We start from the raw sequence: 15,985 nt of genomic DNA on the forward strand, positions 1-15,985 counted from the left end.
AGAGCTGAAGACGAGCAAACGGAGGGCGGGTGGAGGTGATGGAGAGATCCGCATTTGTAGAGTCAGAGAAAAGCTGAGAGTGGCAGAAGAAAGTTGACACCGGGTGAGCCGCGCTGCGACCGCGACGAGGCTCCATGAGACCCCCGCTGGTGTCTGCGAGGGGAGGAGAGCTGGAGCCCAGCGGGATGCTGCGCAGGGGGCTGGTGGGGGCGTCTCTGACGAAGCATGCACGCGCACGCCGCCGCTGCCGCACAGTTGTGACAGGCGCATCCGCGCGCAACCACGGCCGCATCGGCACCGCCTCGACGGCGCGATGAGGACGGAGTTGGACACACTGTGACTCAACGGCCTCGTTCCGTCTCTCGCAGGAACACGCGCAGCATTGCAGAGACCATATCCACACGCGCGCACACGCGCGCACACCTCCTGCACATGCCCACGCTGAGCGCGTGCACATCGACGGATCAGTGCGGAGCAGCGCTCGGCCGTGTGGATGGTTGGAACCGGGACGCTGGATTCCTCCGTGTCTTCACGGGAGACTCATTCCGAGGACCGGACCGGACGGGTCAGAGTAACGTGAAGGTGAGCGAACATTTTAAAAAGGGAACAGATGTGTGTGTGTGTGTGTGTGTGTGTGTGTGTGTGTGTGTGTGTGTGTGTGTGTGTGTGTGTGTGTGTGTGTGTGTGTGGAGGGGGAGGGGGTTCTCGGTGACAATAGCTTTAACGTGGGCGGCTGTACACCCACCCTATTTTCTCCGTTATTGTTCCACCACGTTCACTCCCTCCCTGGAGAAATCATTTCAGGATCCAAAATAATGACATTTTATTTTAACGAGCAACTGGAATTCAAGCTCGTTTTACCCGTAATATGTTTGCATCATCACAATCATTATTGATTATTGTTGGTGCCACCAAGCGCACTATATGATCGTGCTTTAGTACCATTATGATTACACTAACTACTTTCAGAATGCCTGCATTTTTATATCTTAGAGTTAATTACATTTCTATGGTAGAGAGAATGTTATTGTCATTATCTCAGATACGATGCATGCTTCAAAGGTGAACATTTCATATCATTTGATGTCATTTTTTTTTAAGAAAACATAATGTGGGTGGTGAGTGAAGGCATGCTTGAGTAGCATAACTTGATCTGCAACACAAGTGCTCCACTGGAAGGTGGGTTGAAGCATGGTTCCAATAGCTCCACCATGTTGCCATTTAGTGAACGCTAACCCCCAATCAAGCCTTTTTTGGATAAATAAGGTGTTAAGAAAACAAAAGTTGCTCATTTGGGGAAACGCGGCCTAACATATTGCAACTTTGCCCATAACATCATGGTGTAACCATGTAGAAATATCTTGATGTGTTTTTTCTTTTAATCTTTTGTTGCTGCAAATTAGACACATTTTGCATTGCTGCTCCTCACCTTTCATAATGAATTAAACTGAACTTGTCCCTGCCCTAGTCATGTGTATATTCAGGGAGATATACAAGTGTTGCTTTGGAGGCGAACCGCGACAGCAGCAAAGCAACCCCCCACACAGATCTCCTCCATTGTGCACGTTTGTATTTGCTGCTGTAAGACTGAGCTGCTGTGCGGCGAAATAAAAAACGCGTAGCACGCTTACACGTCCCCGCTAAAACCTCAGGGAACCCAACAAATGCGGCTCGCTCAACACATTTTTCTCTTAGTTCTGGCTGAAAACAAAGGAAATTGGAAAGTGTTCATTGGGGCTTTTGTGTGTTTAGGTTATTGTTAATTAGAGGCAAACAAATATGCCCACCCTCTGTGATGATGATGATGATGAGGACATGTGATACATCATAGGTCTTGTAAAGATCCATGAGAGGCCAATTACCCCGCCGCGCACCAACACTTGTCTTAGTTACTTGCAAGGACATGTTTCTTGTTAACTGCTGCATACCTAATCCTTCCCCTGAAATTAGCCGGAGCACAATTCTAAAACCTTTTATACTAAAACCGCAAATGGTTTATCTTGTGTGGACCAGAGTTTTGTCTCTCCCTAAACCAGGGATGATACATCTGTAGAAGCATGGAACATGCACACCCAACACGAACAAAACAACAGTCTGTGGTGACGGCTCACAGATGCACATAACAACACTGAGTACAACATACAACTCGCTCTGCAGAGATTTCTGGAGCCGTTTGCAGCATATTGCTTATGCGTAACTTCTCATTCCTCATTGTGTGTGTGTGTGTGTGGGGGGTGGGTGGGGGGGGGGTTGAGCAGTCCATGGAGGGCTTCAAAGGGTCTGTTTACTGTGTTTGTCTCAAATGGAAAAGTGATACAAAGCAGCAAGGAAATGTGTTTCCCATGTGAAATGGGAAATGGGAAAGGAAACGTGTGTGTGTGTGTGTGTGTGTGTCTGAGGTTAGAGTGGGGCACAGAGTGCACTTGATTAATGAGCTCAATGTCATGCACACATTGCAGAGCGAGAGAGAGTGTGTCTTTGTGTTTATGTATGCGAACCCAGCGCCCAGCGTGACTGCACTTATTTCTTATTATGGAGTAATTCTGGGGAAAAGATCCATGTGACATAAGCGCATCCTCACTGGAAGGCACGGCCCTACGCTGGAATTATCCCATCCAGTTATTATCAAGCCGAGGAGCAGCACTGAAATGGCAAATTAGCCCCTGGTTCATTTATCCCGCAGTGAGCACTCGACTGCTGGTGAATTGGTCTCCATGGGAACGTGATGTTACTCTGGGCTTTCACGCGCTGTGCAACACGAGAAAGAGAGAGAGCGGAGGGGGGTGATGCAATCAATAGGGGCATCTACCCGTCACTTGGCTTTTCAGGTTCGGTGTTGCCGCATCTCGCAGCCCGCTGCGGTCGTATCAGGTCTTTTCGTTCCAATTTTGCACATCCCCCGTGTCATGTTCCCTTTTCTAACTGCGGTCAACTCAGCAGGCACTCGGGTTCCTGTGGTCACTTGAATTTGAGTGCACCTATATGCTGACATTTACGGTATTAAATATGTGACCGGAATAAAAGCTTCCGGGCAACGACTGAAGTTTGTGTGTACAGGAAGGAAATGTGTTTCCCATGTGAAGGAGATGAGTGTCTGTGTGTGTGTGTGTGTGTGTGTGTGTGTGTGTGTGTGTGTGTGTGTGTGTGTGTGTGTGTGTGTGTGTGTGTGTGGACAGCCATTGCAGCCATTTTACTGTACAAATTTAGAGATTTCTCCAAAGTAAAATTCCTATATTTACATGTTCAAAGAGATCATTTCCATATTTGAGCTACAATAAAAACTATTTTCTCAATAATTCCATATAGACTAACATGTGTGAGGACCTCTCTGACTACTCTAATGATATAGTTTTACTGTACAAATTAAGAGATTCTAAATGTCCTATATTTGTAGGATCAAAAAGCTGTTTTCTCAACAATTCCAAACAATGACTGATGTATGTGTGTTCCGAATATCTCTGTCATACTCTTATAGTGAAAAGCAAAAGGAAATACATCAATATTTGAGGAAATACTAAATTAGTTTCCTTAATCTTTCCAGACAGTGATTGATGTATATACAGGTTGACATACTTGTAAAAACATGTATTTCATGGCTTTCTTGAGTTTCCAATAATTTCCACAACATATATTTTTCTACGATGGAATGATTGAAAAAACATTGATACATTTTGGTTCTTTTATGAATTTATTATGGCTTATTATTAAATCTGCTGGCTCAAAAATATACATACAGCAATGCTAATATGTGGTTACATGTCCCCTGGGCGAAAGTGCAGCTTGAATCTTTGACCACTCCTCTTGGCAGAATTGGTACAATTGAACTAAATTGGTTGGCTTTCTGACAGACTATTCCGGTTACATGTTTAATACCGTAATTATCAGCATATAGGTGCACTAAATTCAGGCGTCTGCTGAGTTGAGCGGAGTCTTTTCTAGGAGTGTGTTCACTGTTGGTGATAGCTGCACACGTATTGCCTCAGTTTGCATCAACTGATATATTACAGCCATTACGCTGCTCTCCGTGCGTCAGCGCGTTTTTCCGTTAGTGTGCGTTTCAGAAAGGCTACATGCGGAGTTGCTTCAAATGCACAGAATAAGTCGGCAGCCTCAGTTCCTTGCTTTTCGAGACGTTTTTTTAATAGAGCAATATACTTGACTGTGGCTGCACATTTCCACGTCTTAAGAAGGAGCTTTCTTTAGGAAGAAGCTGCACGGCGGAAGACACGTTTAAAGTTAAAGCGCGGAGACAAAGTCTGGATCAGAGAGACGGGACGGATGGAGCAGAGTAGACGTGACCAAGCACACCAGTCACATTAGGGGAGATGGGTGGGGGGGTCTCTTGTAAAAATGTCGGCCGTGATTTGCGCCGGCGTCCTTGCAGCTTCCTCCCCTCCACCTGACTGGATGTTTTATGAGCCTTGCAGAATCAGAAGCGGAGGCAGGCTTATAATATAGCTGACAGAAGTGTTTTCATGGTGGATGGGCCGCGGAGGGAGGGGGGGGGGGGGCGGGGTTGTAATAAGGTTGAGTGCTGCTCTCCTGGAATGAAGCTGCAGGGAGATTGGAAGGGGGGGGGGTGATACAAATACTAGTGTGCGTGTTTGCAGGTGGGATGCACCATATGTTTCGAAGTGTGGGGGGGGGGGGGGGGGGGGGTGCTCGAAGTCGTTGCTGACGTCATTGAACGATCGCTCAGCGCGTTCGCTATGAGAGGTACGACTTCTGCGTCACCCTGTTTGTCTCTGTGCACTGAGACGTGCAACAACGAGTCACTGATCTGCAGCCGGCGAAGCACTCTGCCATGCAGAATGACTTACTTACTAATGAGATATTATGTGGTTTGTTCAAAACGCACATTCTCCTTAATGAAAGGATCCTCAACACTTTTAATCATCCCTTCTCTCGGCAGTATGCCCTCACCCCTCAGTTGGGGGCTAATTTTAGAATTTTTACACAAAGTATCCCAAATGTGATCTGAGCACCGCTGGGAAAGGTTTTGATGTCCCTTGTCACTTCATGTTACGGGAGCAATTGGCCTCCAGCGTTCAACCATTCATCCATTTTCCAAGGGGCTTATCTCAGTGTGGTGTGGAAAACGTAAACGTACATATAGATCAGCTAAATCTTTGTGTACATTTTAATCCATATTCGGTCTCAGTTAAACATCCTTTTTTTCATACAATGCAACTTCTTAAGGACTCTCCCCAGTAGAAAATGAGCATCTGTCTGCTTTAAAAAACTATAAGTGTTACATTGCAGCTACCGCTCTGGTACGCTGAGGGTATGAGGGTTATGTCCAATGCTCAGGCCGCGTGGCGGAGTTACAGTGTGTCCCTAGTTCTCACTGACATGTCCGCTATCCTTTCTAGAGGGAAGTATAATCAGGCTCTTTTATCTGCTTTTACTTGCATTTATTGTGGGGACTCACCAAGAGTTTTCGGGGGGCGAAGATGAAGCACTGACCCCAGGAGAAGTTAACTCTACTTTTGGGTTGATCCATTGTTTTTTTGCCTCTTTAGTGGCAGCCTTTCAAATAGCACCACTGGGCTGACGTCTTGTATCTGATGGGAATTTGGGGCTGGGTTCAGTCATGTAGCCCAATTAGTGTGTTTGTGTGTGTGTGTGTGTGTGTGTGTGTGTGTGTGTGTGTGTGTGTGTGTGTGTGTGTGTGTGTGTGTGTGTGTGTGTGAGAGGAATAATAACTCTCCAAACTGCAGCCTTGGCAGTAAAGCTTTTGAAGTCTAAATATTTTGTGTGACCTTGCTCCTCTCTTGACAGACGTCCTCGTCCTCATCAAACTGGACAGAGAGCTGCCTGACTCCTCGTCCCGAATGAAACCCTCTTAAGGTGGATGGGGGGACATTAAAAATACATGTCCCAAAGGGGCGCTGCCTCGCCAGGCAGCAAACCTGCAGCCATAAATCAACACCGGAGGACTTTTGATTTCTTAACCACGGCTTCCTGCAGCGGCAGCAGAGGAACCGGCTTGTTGGCCGAACCGCTGACCCTCCGCCGCGCGGCATAGGATTCTATTTCTGGAGCCGGGTTGCTTTTACAGATTAACTGCCCTCAAATATGGCCCCAATCCGACACTAGTTAGACTGCTGCCCCCCCTCCTCTCTCCTCTACCCCCCGGAAACAAACACACTGCTGCACGTCACAACGGACTGAAAGATTTTTTTGTTATTCTCTTCACAATTGTTTCTTCACTCGCAACACTGACTTTCATTTTGACAACGTGACACTGTGCTTCGATTATTAAGACTTTGTGTTTATTGACAGAGACGGTTTCCATCGGCTCCTGAGGGCCGGTCACACGGAAAACCCTTTCCCCGGTGTTTTCGCGAGCCTGTCAGTGTCTAATCAAGGTCCTCCCTCCATCATCAGAATTGACATTCCCACATTGTCTGAGAGAGTGAGTGAGCCAACATTAGCATATTCATGAACGCTGACGCACTCAACCATGTGAAATGAAAGACGCCGGGGCGAACCCCGAGCCATGAAGCCCTGAAACAAATAGCAACCGACATGTGAGGAAAAGAGGATCTTGAATCCCCTGAACAAATTCATCACATATCACGGCACACAGGAGACGGGCACCACTGGAACATAAAGGATATTTCATAAACCTGGCGTGTGTTCTCAGCCTCTGGACAGAGGCCGGCAATAAGAGAAAAGTTAAAGAATAGGATTACGGATGGATTATCACTGAAACACTAAAGCCGCCAAAGCAGCTGCCTTTGCGTAAACCCACTGAATCTCTTCAGGGAGTCGCTCCGCGGACCGATTCGTAGAATACATTTGGCCGTGGATGCGGTGTCCTCTTGTGCGGTTGGCTTTAAAAGAGACGGATGGAGAATATAGATGAGCTGGAGCACCCTCTTCTGGGAGAAGGCCCCCATGGCAGCCGGGCATCGGGGGCGGGCCCGAGGCCCGGGCCCGGACCGGCCCCTGGCGGGATGTTCAAGGGCATCTTGGTGAAGTGTGAGGAGGACAGGGCCTACCCTCCCTTGGCCTGGAGGAGCTATCCTGGACATCGTCCTGAGCTTCAGCAGCAGCAGCCGCTGGACCCTTGCTCCTTACCCCGCACGCTGGAGTCCTTTTACCCGCCGGCTCCCATCTGGGGCCACGCGGACTCCCTGCTCAGCAAAGACTACCTGGAGACCACATTTGTGGACATTCGGCCCGGCTCCACGCTGGAGAGGAAGCTGCTGGCCGAGACGCAGGACTTCCACAGTGCGTCCTACAGCTTGGACGATGAGGACGACCTGCTGCCCGACTCTGACGTAAGACGCCGCACGCACACATGATGTTGAGAGGGTCCACTGTGAACTGAATACAGGTTATTAGAATCACATATAATCACATCTAAATTTAGTATGACAACGTCTTCAGAAGGCAGTACATTGTATTCGCTCTCCGCAGATGCTCAAGAGAAGGACTTTATTTTCTTCTCTATTGAGTGTCAGAAAAATAGTGAAAAGGGGAGTTTCCGTCCAAGATGGCATCATCAAATGTCTTGATCCAACCAACAGACCAAACCCAACTATAATCAATAAGCAACAATAGTCAATTCGCAATAATAAACTACAGAGAAAAACAGCAACTCCTGTCCATTTTCTTTCTAACTCGGCTTCTTTAAGACTTGAAGGAGTTTTGCATAAAAAGCCTCTGAGAGCCAAAGAGGAACTTAAAATAGACATGTGAGCTGTACGTTTCTGGCGAGGCAGCAGTCAAATGCTCACTGTCAAGCCCGATTACGTAAAGCTCCTCTCCTGCCGCGGCGCAGGTAATGACACCACAGTAGCGCCGGAGGTTGCCAGTTCTATTTCATAGATCACCGAGCACAGCCCAACCTGGAGCGGGATGTCAATTAGCTTTGAGAGTCTCCCAGTGGTCATCTGACGTGTTGAGAGGGAACATGAGAATGTGTATGCGGTAAAAAGTAAATAGCTGCAAGTCGTTGTAGATAATTATGAAAATTCTCTCTGCAAGGTCACATCACAAAGGTCTGATCACCCACTGCGAACTGAAGTGCCGAAGGCGTTTTTTCCGATTACGACTTTGATTAAGAATTTAAGCAACACACAGTAGGGCCACACACTCACACACACACACACACACACACGTTTAGGTGAGGAGTTTTCTCCACAAGGACAGGAAGGCAGTAGTGGCGAAGGCCAGTGGGAATAAAACATTGCAGTGACCTCGTTTCACTCCGAACCCCCGGTTAGAGGAGTCAAGCTCCGTCACTGCTTCATGCTGAATGATCATTTCAATAGTAAAGCCGAGGAGGTGACCTCAGGAGAAGTTTTGAAGCCCTGGTCGTATTGATGTACTCTTTAGCTTCCCTCTGAATGATCTTCTTTGATGTTTAAAAGCACACATTTTTAAAGGGATGCTGGTCGGTGAAGCATTTGCGCAAATTGATCCAGAAGCATCTTGGAAAATGCACAATAATTCCATTTGCAAGCAGAGCAGTGTGACAGGGTCAGAGTGAAGAGAGAGGAAGTCAGAATGAATATGCGGCTGTTTTCAAAAAGATGCATGAGTCACAAATCGCCGGCGGTCAGCAGAGCTAGTGCACATCCAGGCTAACCCCATTCAGTCACATTAGCTAACAGGCACCAGCACGGGTTTTACTGTTGTTTGGAAGAAGGGAGCACAATAACACAAGCACATACATAATGCGTCCATAAAGCAGTGAGTTCACGTTAGAGCGCATTATCTTATTCTTCTTCTTATTATATTATGTATATCTTATTCATCCACATCTGGATGCAGAGATACTATGGGCTTTATTCCTTTTTACCTTCATTACGAGATTGAAAGTAAATGAACACACAGTATTGCTAACTGTACACTATTGAAAACTAGAGCAATGCGCTGCTACAAAGTGAATTGGAATTTGATTGGTTAATTTGATTTTCCTTGCAGAAACAATGTCCCGGCTTCTCTGCAGAACCCACACGTCTCTTTTGAATGAAATAAATAATCCCTGTGAGCAATATTCACATTGTGTTCTGTGGATTATCCAGTGTAATGGGGACACATTGTTAAGTGACACGTGGCTGTTAAATAATCTTAAATGTAATTTCCAATTGCTGGTAAAAAATAATACATAATGAGTTCATTTCTATTGCATTTGTGTAATGGCAGAAATCCCAAAGAGAACCTCTCTGCCAAGCTTCATGTGCTCTGTTTTATTCCCAGGACTCATCCATTGATGACTTCAGTGATACAGACAGTGAGAGCAACTTCCCCCTGATGATCCCTCAGGACTACCTGGGTCTGGCCTTCTTCTCTATGCTCTGCTGCTTCTGGCCCCTGGGCATCGCCGCCTTCTACCTTTCACAGAAGGTGCACACACACATGCACACTTAGTCCAGAGCTGACAAGATAGTACCTGGCACTGTAGTTCACAGACACGGATGACTTCATACCCTCTGTGGCAAAGACCAGAAAACAGGTCCAGTATACCCATATATATATATATATATGTATGGCATATATATATATATGGCATATATATATATGGCATATATATATATATATATATATATATATATATATGAGTATATATATGAGTAATTTGATAGCTGAGATGATCAAATGGATCATAGGACAACAACACTGCACCAACTATCTCATCAGTCACTATAACCTGTGTGGAAAAGCCCATAACATCTCTATCTAGTCACCAGAGGCCCCTTAGTTCATATAGGCGTTCCTTCAGCAACGTGTGTGTGTGTGGGGTGGGGGGGTGATTCTATTAACGTCTTTGAAAAGCTGGCAGCAAGCTGCAAAGGCCTTTTGATCCGATCAATGCCCTTTGTTAAGGTTTAATTAGGGTCATAACAAGAAGCCCCAAAGTGATAGATTTCCAATATTGTTGAGTGCCGCCTCGAAACAGAGGTCGGAGTCGATGGCGAGGACTGCAGGGGGGAGAGGACGGAAGGGGAAAGTGACGAACGTGGCACAACCGCTGGGTGGGATTGGAGAGGGAAGATACTGGAGGGTTTAGCGTGTGACTGGAATGATTGGAGGAGGAACGTGGAGGCCTGGGAGGACAAATGGTGATAAATGCCCATCTCCTCTAATCCTTCTCTCCTCTGCTGTTTCCACCAGACTAACAAGGCGTCGGCTGAGGGGGATTTTCAGGGGGCCACGGCGGCGTCTCGCCAGGCCCTGTGGCTCTCGGTGCTCTCGATCGTGTTTGGGATCATCACGTACATCTGTGCCATCGCCGCATTGATTTCCTACCTGTCTGGAAAACCGCCATAAAAGCAAACTCTTACCACACGCACGCACGTCACACATCTCATGAATACCAACACAACTGTAAAATAATCTGTGTTTTTTGTGTCAACCCAACGACAGCTGGAAGAAGAAAGGACAGGTGCATTGCTCATAACCACCTCTAATGGGAGGCGGGCATTATTTAGCTCACAGGATAGTCCTCATTGAAACATCACGTCCACTATACATATCCAAGATTCAGTCTGTAAATGTGATTCATGGTGTCTCTCAAGGACCTAAGCTCTCTGTCATCCTTTCAATTGTTTTGCTGTCGTCACATTTTAAAGGATAAACAAAAAAACTGGGACAAAAAAATGCAGATGTTATGGCAACACTGTAGATATCACTGTCACTGGAAGCAGAAAGCGAGGAGACGCGCTGCCCGGGAGGAGGAAGGCGGGTGGAGGCTGCAGATTTGTGAGAAGGTCGCTGCAAGGACGAGGCAGCAGCTAAATCCTGATGGACCTCGTTATGCTGTCGCTTTGGGGAGGGGGGGGGGTGAAAGCTGGGGACGGCGTTTACAACCCCGCAGCTTTTTCCCTTTCTTTTTATATGTGGATCCAGAAGCGTTAATCTTCCAGAGAAGCCAGAGTGTCTTGCTACTCACTGCACATGTGCATCCTGGTTTTAACATCCTGCGTCACATTGTTAACCTGCAGAACAGACGGAATCTGCCTTGTTTGATGCCAAGTTCAATGAATATCTTTAGTATCATATCGTGCCATTATATAATAAAAATAAAGATAACGTTAAGAGTTTCTGAAGGAAAAGCAAAGTGGTGTTGACGAAACACTGTTTCTCGTTGTGAAAATAAAGGAACTGCTTCTGTTTACAGTGTTAGGAAAGGATGACATACACGGGAGGTGCAGACATGAAAGGGAAAGTGCCAAAAATATAGGAAGATACTCCAAGGATGATCCTTTTATGAACTGTTCCATGAAAAGAAGCAACCAGGCTCTCCAGATATAGATTCTGCTACTTTCTCTTTCGAAAAGACAACTGGAACCCTCCAGAAAGTTCACTTCTTGCCATAATATGACAAACTTGAAAATAAAGTTGTTAGCCTACACTTATGTAAGCAAACATAACGCTTTGTTCTGATGAGCAAGGGGTAAAAAAGAAAAAAAGAAAGGGTTGGCTGGCGAGACGCACAGCCACGTGATGCATGAGTCAGTAAAACCTCCATTTGGGTCACGTCAGGAACCTGCATGGCCAGTTTGTGGTTTGCCAGCTACGGACCTGCTCAGAGCTACGATCCCTTACTTGCTTCACCTGGTCTGAACTATTGCAAAGAAACCAGCCTCGGTAAAAGTCAAAACACTCTGGCCATATTGGTTTGAGCTTAAGTGTGCCATTAAGGAAGTAAATTAAGAAAAAAAGATGTACAGTTAGACTTGACGTTTTCTATTTAGATGGATAGTTTTTATAGTCTCCCAATGACGATAAATACTTTTGGTTTTTTTGCAAACCCAGTGTTGTATCAAGACTGATAATTAAAATGGTCACTGTAGGTGATATATGTAGACACACACACGATCCCCGGTGACGTGCTGCGAGGATGCCCCTCTGACCAGTCTTCAGTGTCGTGCAGTCGTGAATCCCGAGACAGAAAAGAAAAATACGACCCTTTGTTGTTACAGCAGAGTTCTCCCAATTATTGATTTAGACACAAGCATTTATTTTGGATTGCCTCGACGGTTCCGCTGTCAACCTGTCGGGCTCCAGTCAGATTGGTCTCACATTGTACAGATTGTCAAAGAGAAGGTCAAAGGTTATGAAAAATGAGAGTACAAGTTATATTTATTCCACATCCTTTTATTACATGTAAATAAATCAAAATAAAATTGATGAATCACAATAAATGCACTTGTTTAACATTCATCTCTGCTCTTTTATTTTGCACCTTCACAATAGTTAAACGCCGTCTCAACTGCAAGTCAGCTCACTACAACTCAAGTGAAGCAATGGTAGCCCAATGTGGTGATTAAATGCTTTAACATCAGTATATACATTTATTCTAAAAATAAAAATAAAAAAAAGACTGAGAAAGAAAAGAGCTTCTGCTTCAGAGGGTTTTGGAGTATCTGCGCTTGACAGAGTCTCTGTAGAACTGGAAGATCTTCTCTGATGCTTTCTGACTGACTGCAACACACTGCTGCAGCTGTAGAAGAAACAAATATATGAAAGGTCGTCGATATATAAATAGAAGCAGAGTATGAAAATCATCTTGTTATCGGCAGACAGGTCACGGACAACGCTGTCCCACATCGGGAATGTTTACAGAAAAACACCTACACTTGACACCCATTTACAAACCTCGTTCACCGAAAACGACCCTTTGGTGGACGACATCATAACTTTGTGTTCTTTGCTGTCAATAGCGAAGGTCATCACAGCACGACTTTCCTGGGGAGAGCGGCCACAGACAAGAACAAATTAACGGATTAGAGCATATGCAAATTGCGTTAGGCTGCACAACTTGAAACAATGAAATTGCCACAGGCTACAAATTCAGTTACATTTAATCAATCCGTCATCTTCAATGTTATGAAATGATTCCGTCATCTTGTGTTAACGTAAAACTCCACACCCTCCGTTTGTGGGGCGGCCTTTCACTTTCTCAGAGTCTGCCTCTGTTAATGTAATGTCACGTTGCATCCCTTTATTTGCGCGAGTTCACTCGCCCGACTATTTGTGGTTCATTTGTGTCGTTCGCATATTCGCTTCATTCGCGCAGGAAAGTAGGTGTGGCCAGGAAGCTGCGTGACGGTAACCATTTATTGCTGTCCGCCATGGAAATAACCACTATTTCTGCTCTGCATTTGTTGTGGAAATTCCACAAACGTCAGAACCGCAAACGCCGTCATGTTTGCGTTCATGACATCGTCCGTCACCGCACACAGCTTGGTGAATTTCACAGACTCCTCCAGGAAGTGAGTCTGGATTCAGGCAAACCGGCAGCTAGTTGGATGACCCGTCGGATCGGTGACAGGATCTCGGTTAGACATCGACTAACTTACAGGCGTTCAAGCTCAGCTGCGGCGCGCCTGTCTACTGGTCTTCGGTGATTGTCAGTTTCTTAATATATCAGGCTTTGGCAGCAGGACGGCGGTGATGACGGGTGCAGCGTCTCAATGCTGATTGGCTTTCACAAGACAGCGTCGTCCAAATATTTTGCAAATGAGGAAAAAAATATTTGCTTCGCTCCATTCGCGTCCTTCATGCCGCCTGTAGAAAATTTGCTTTGTTCGCAACCATTCACGTCTGTGCATTTAATCTACTCGTGCGAATAATTTGCTTTCAGTAGATGTTAACACAACATTAGACTTCTATGTTTCCTAAAGTGTCTTTTGGAATCCATCAAACCGTGATTTTATGCAAGATTAGATAGTTAGTCTAACCGTTTTATAGCTGAAAGCACAATGTTCATACCAACAATTTATTTCACTGGGATTTGGACTTTGAGTAGACTGGACTTTTTTTTTTTTACACAGCACATGAGCCTCAGATTTACCTTTTCCTGCGCCGCAGTGGGGTCTGTGATGATTTGCCCGTCTACGTCTATGGCACAAGTTACGCCACAGAACAAGAAACTCATCGGCAGGCCGGCATCCATAAGAGCCATGCAGGCAGCATTCAAAAAGCAGGACAAGATCTGAGGAACAGATAAGGAAGAGCACGGACCAGAAAACATCTTAAAACATCCGGTTTCAGGGCTCCTGCAGCTGAGCTTTACTGAAGGATACCGAACCATCATCATGTATCAGCTGAAGAATGAGAGTGAGGGAGGAGCGAGGATGAAGTGACAAGAGCAGAGATGCCTCGCAGGTTTCTCGCACACACTGCTCTTGTGCTCGCTCCCTTACACCTGGAAAAACAAAGACTTGTTGGGATACAGACTGGAAACAAACCGGCCCACTTACACCACTTAGTGGTGTGTTGTGGTACGGCCATTATTGCGCACTAAAATACCTTGCCTGCGTGAGAAAATATTAAAAACTGAAAATTAGCAAAGCAAATAAGTGCTAGAAATATTCTTAGAAAGTAAGTTGTTCCCCATAAAGGTGCCTACGTTGTGTTAAAGCAGCATTCAGGAGCCAAATACGCATGAAATAATTATGAAGTGGTGAGAAATGAGATGATCGCTTACTTGGCAGCCCCACTTTGGGCTGTATCAACACATCCAGTGTTGCCCGGTCATAGATTTCCTTGCTGACCTTGACCTCGGCTGGTCCATAAGCTGCGGCCAGGACACTCGTGTCTCCTTCACACACAAATAAAATACCGTATTATTTGAGATACATTATTGATCCAGTTGGTAGTAGAGTGCTGACCTCCGAAAGGTGTGCCGGTTATGACCAAATGAGTGAAATGAATTAGAATTTAAAAGATAAACGACAACTAGAACTTAAGCTGTAAAGGTGTAACATTTATGACTGTTGTTGAAAGACTAGTTAGTTTAGTGCACTGAAAAAGCAAATCTAATGCCCAATTATACAACAATCATTGTGAAATGCTGATTACTTACAATAGAATATGACGTAGAGACAGACACGATATATAAAAAGCGAACCGTTCTATTTAAAACACAAACTCAACGGTAAATCTATCCACAGAGCTCTTAAGTACTACGTCTGGTATAGTTTATTCTTGATCATTTTGAACGTTTACTTAAGTGGAATTTAAACACCGCGACAGTATTGCTACCTTTACGCGTGAATTGTAAGAGTGAATTGTTTAACTAAAGTGACCCGCACACAATCCAACGTATGACTGCCTTGACCAAACTATGTTGGTGCTAAAACGAGCAGAACGCGGCCCCGCGAGTCGTTTTCCTCCGGTTCGTTACCTTGGATGAAGGAAGCTGAACCGTCGGGTCGAGACAGTAAACTCTGCTCACAACCAAACTCTCTCAGAGTAACAGCGGGAGAGCCGCACACCTCCATCACGCTGCTGGACGGCGGCTACACATGAACACAGACGCGCGCACACGACCGCCTCCAGCTCGTCGCAGGCGAGTGACGCAACTTGCTTTGTCATCCGCGGCCCTTACTTATGACATTGCGGGCCCCTCAATGCATATTTTGATACCTTCAGATTATTTTACTATTTGTATATATAATCATATAGTTTATTCATTCCCACTGATTATTGATTTATTAATTATCATTTTGTATTTATTCCTGGTAGCTTCAGTTAGATCACTAACGTTATATTGTGAAAGTAATAGTATCATTTCTCGCTTTTTCTTCTGCACTAAAATCCGCATTTACTTGTGCCAAAAACATTATGCCTGGTGGAGTAGTGGAGGCAGCCCAGATGCAATAGTTATGTTATAAAATAACTATTATATGGCTTTTGCTACAAAATCCAAGTAACGTGTTGTATCAGTGATCGCAGGCTGATACTATTCAGTTACTGTGGTACCTCTAAAGAATAGTATCAAATAAATAGCAGCATATCTGTTAATGCCAGGGTTGCAATTTATGCATTTATTTATTTATTAAAAAAGATAACGTCACTGTACATTCATGTAGGTACTATCTCTTGTAGTTTATATGCATGTCGAGTTTTGATTACAACAACGATTTTCTATTCTGTAGAAAGACTGTGGTACTATTTCCAAAATAAAAGATTGAACATCTTCAACTGGCATCGGCTCCCTGCTACAAACTGCTAAATA

At 45.2% G+C, this 15,985-nt stretch overlaps 2 protein-coding genes across 2 annotated transcripts; one reads left to right on the plus strand and one right to left on the minus strand.

The window, feature by feature from the left end:
* tmem91 (transmembrane protein 91) lies at window positions 1-12,183 on the plus strand. The gene is made up of 4 exons (XM_078083782.1): window positions 1-582; window positions 5,782-7,289; window positions 9,217-9,363; window positions 10,132-12,183. The coding sequence occupies exons 2-4, from the start codon at window positions 6,855-6,857 to the stop codon at window positions 10,285-10,287; spliced, it is 738 nt and encodes a 245-aa protein (XP_077939908.1). The 5' UTR covers window positions 1-582; window positions 5,782-6,854; the 3' UTR covers window positions 10,288-12,183.
* On the minus strand, window positions 12,102-15,984 carry exosc5 (exosome component 5). The gene is made up of 6 exons (XM_040177458.2): window positions 15,152-15,984; window positions 14,453-14,566; window positions 14,049-14,170; window positions 13,817-13,957; window positions 12,619-12,708; window positions 12,102-12,463 (listed from the first exon to the last, which is right to left on the minus strand). The coding sequence occupies exons 1-6, from the start codon at window positions 15,246-15,248 to the stop codon at window positions 12,368-12,370; spliced, it is 660 nt and encodes a 219-aa protein (XP_040033392.2). The 5' UTR covers window positions 15,249-15,984; the 3' UTR covers window positions 12,102-12,367.
* Between the last annotated feature and the right edge of the window lies 1 nt (window position 15,985).

The sequence above is a fragment of the Gasterosteus aculeatus genome, chromosome 1 (assembly GCF_964276395.1).
Source record: "Gasterosteus aculeatus chromosome 1, fGasAcu3.hap1.1, whole genome shotgun sequence".
Taxonomy (NCBI): Eukaryota; Metazoa; Chordata; class Actinopteri; order Perciformes; family Gasterosteidae; genus Gasterosteus; species Gasterosteus aculeatus.

Bases quoted from the DNA above. Each gene is read 5' to 3' on its own strand.
- tmem91 (XM_078083782.1), top strand. From the start codon at position 6,855: ATGGAGAATATAGATGAGCTGGAGCACCCTCTTCTGGGAGAAGGCCCC. The intron at 7,290-9,216 runs GTAAGACGCCGC...TTTTATTCCCAG, and splicing joins ACCTGCTGCCCGACTCTGAC to GACTCATCCATTGATGACTT. The intron at 9,364-10,131 runs GTGCACACACAC...TGTTTCCACCAG, and splicing joins CCTTCTACCTTTCACAGAAG to ACTAACAAGGCGTCGGCTGA.
- exosc5 (XM_040177458.2), bottom strand. From the start codon at position 15,248: ATGGAGGTGTGCGGCTCTCCCGCTGTTACTCTGAGAGAGTTTGGTTGT. The intron at 14,567-15,151 runs GTAACGAACCGG...TTGTGTGTGAAG, and splicing joins TTCAGCTTCCTTCATCCAAG to GAGACACGAGTGTCCTGGCC. The intron at 13,958-14,048 runs GTATCCTTCAGT...TCTGTTCCTCAG, and splicing joins TGATACATGATGATGGTTCG to ATCTTGTCCTGCTTTTTGAA.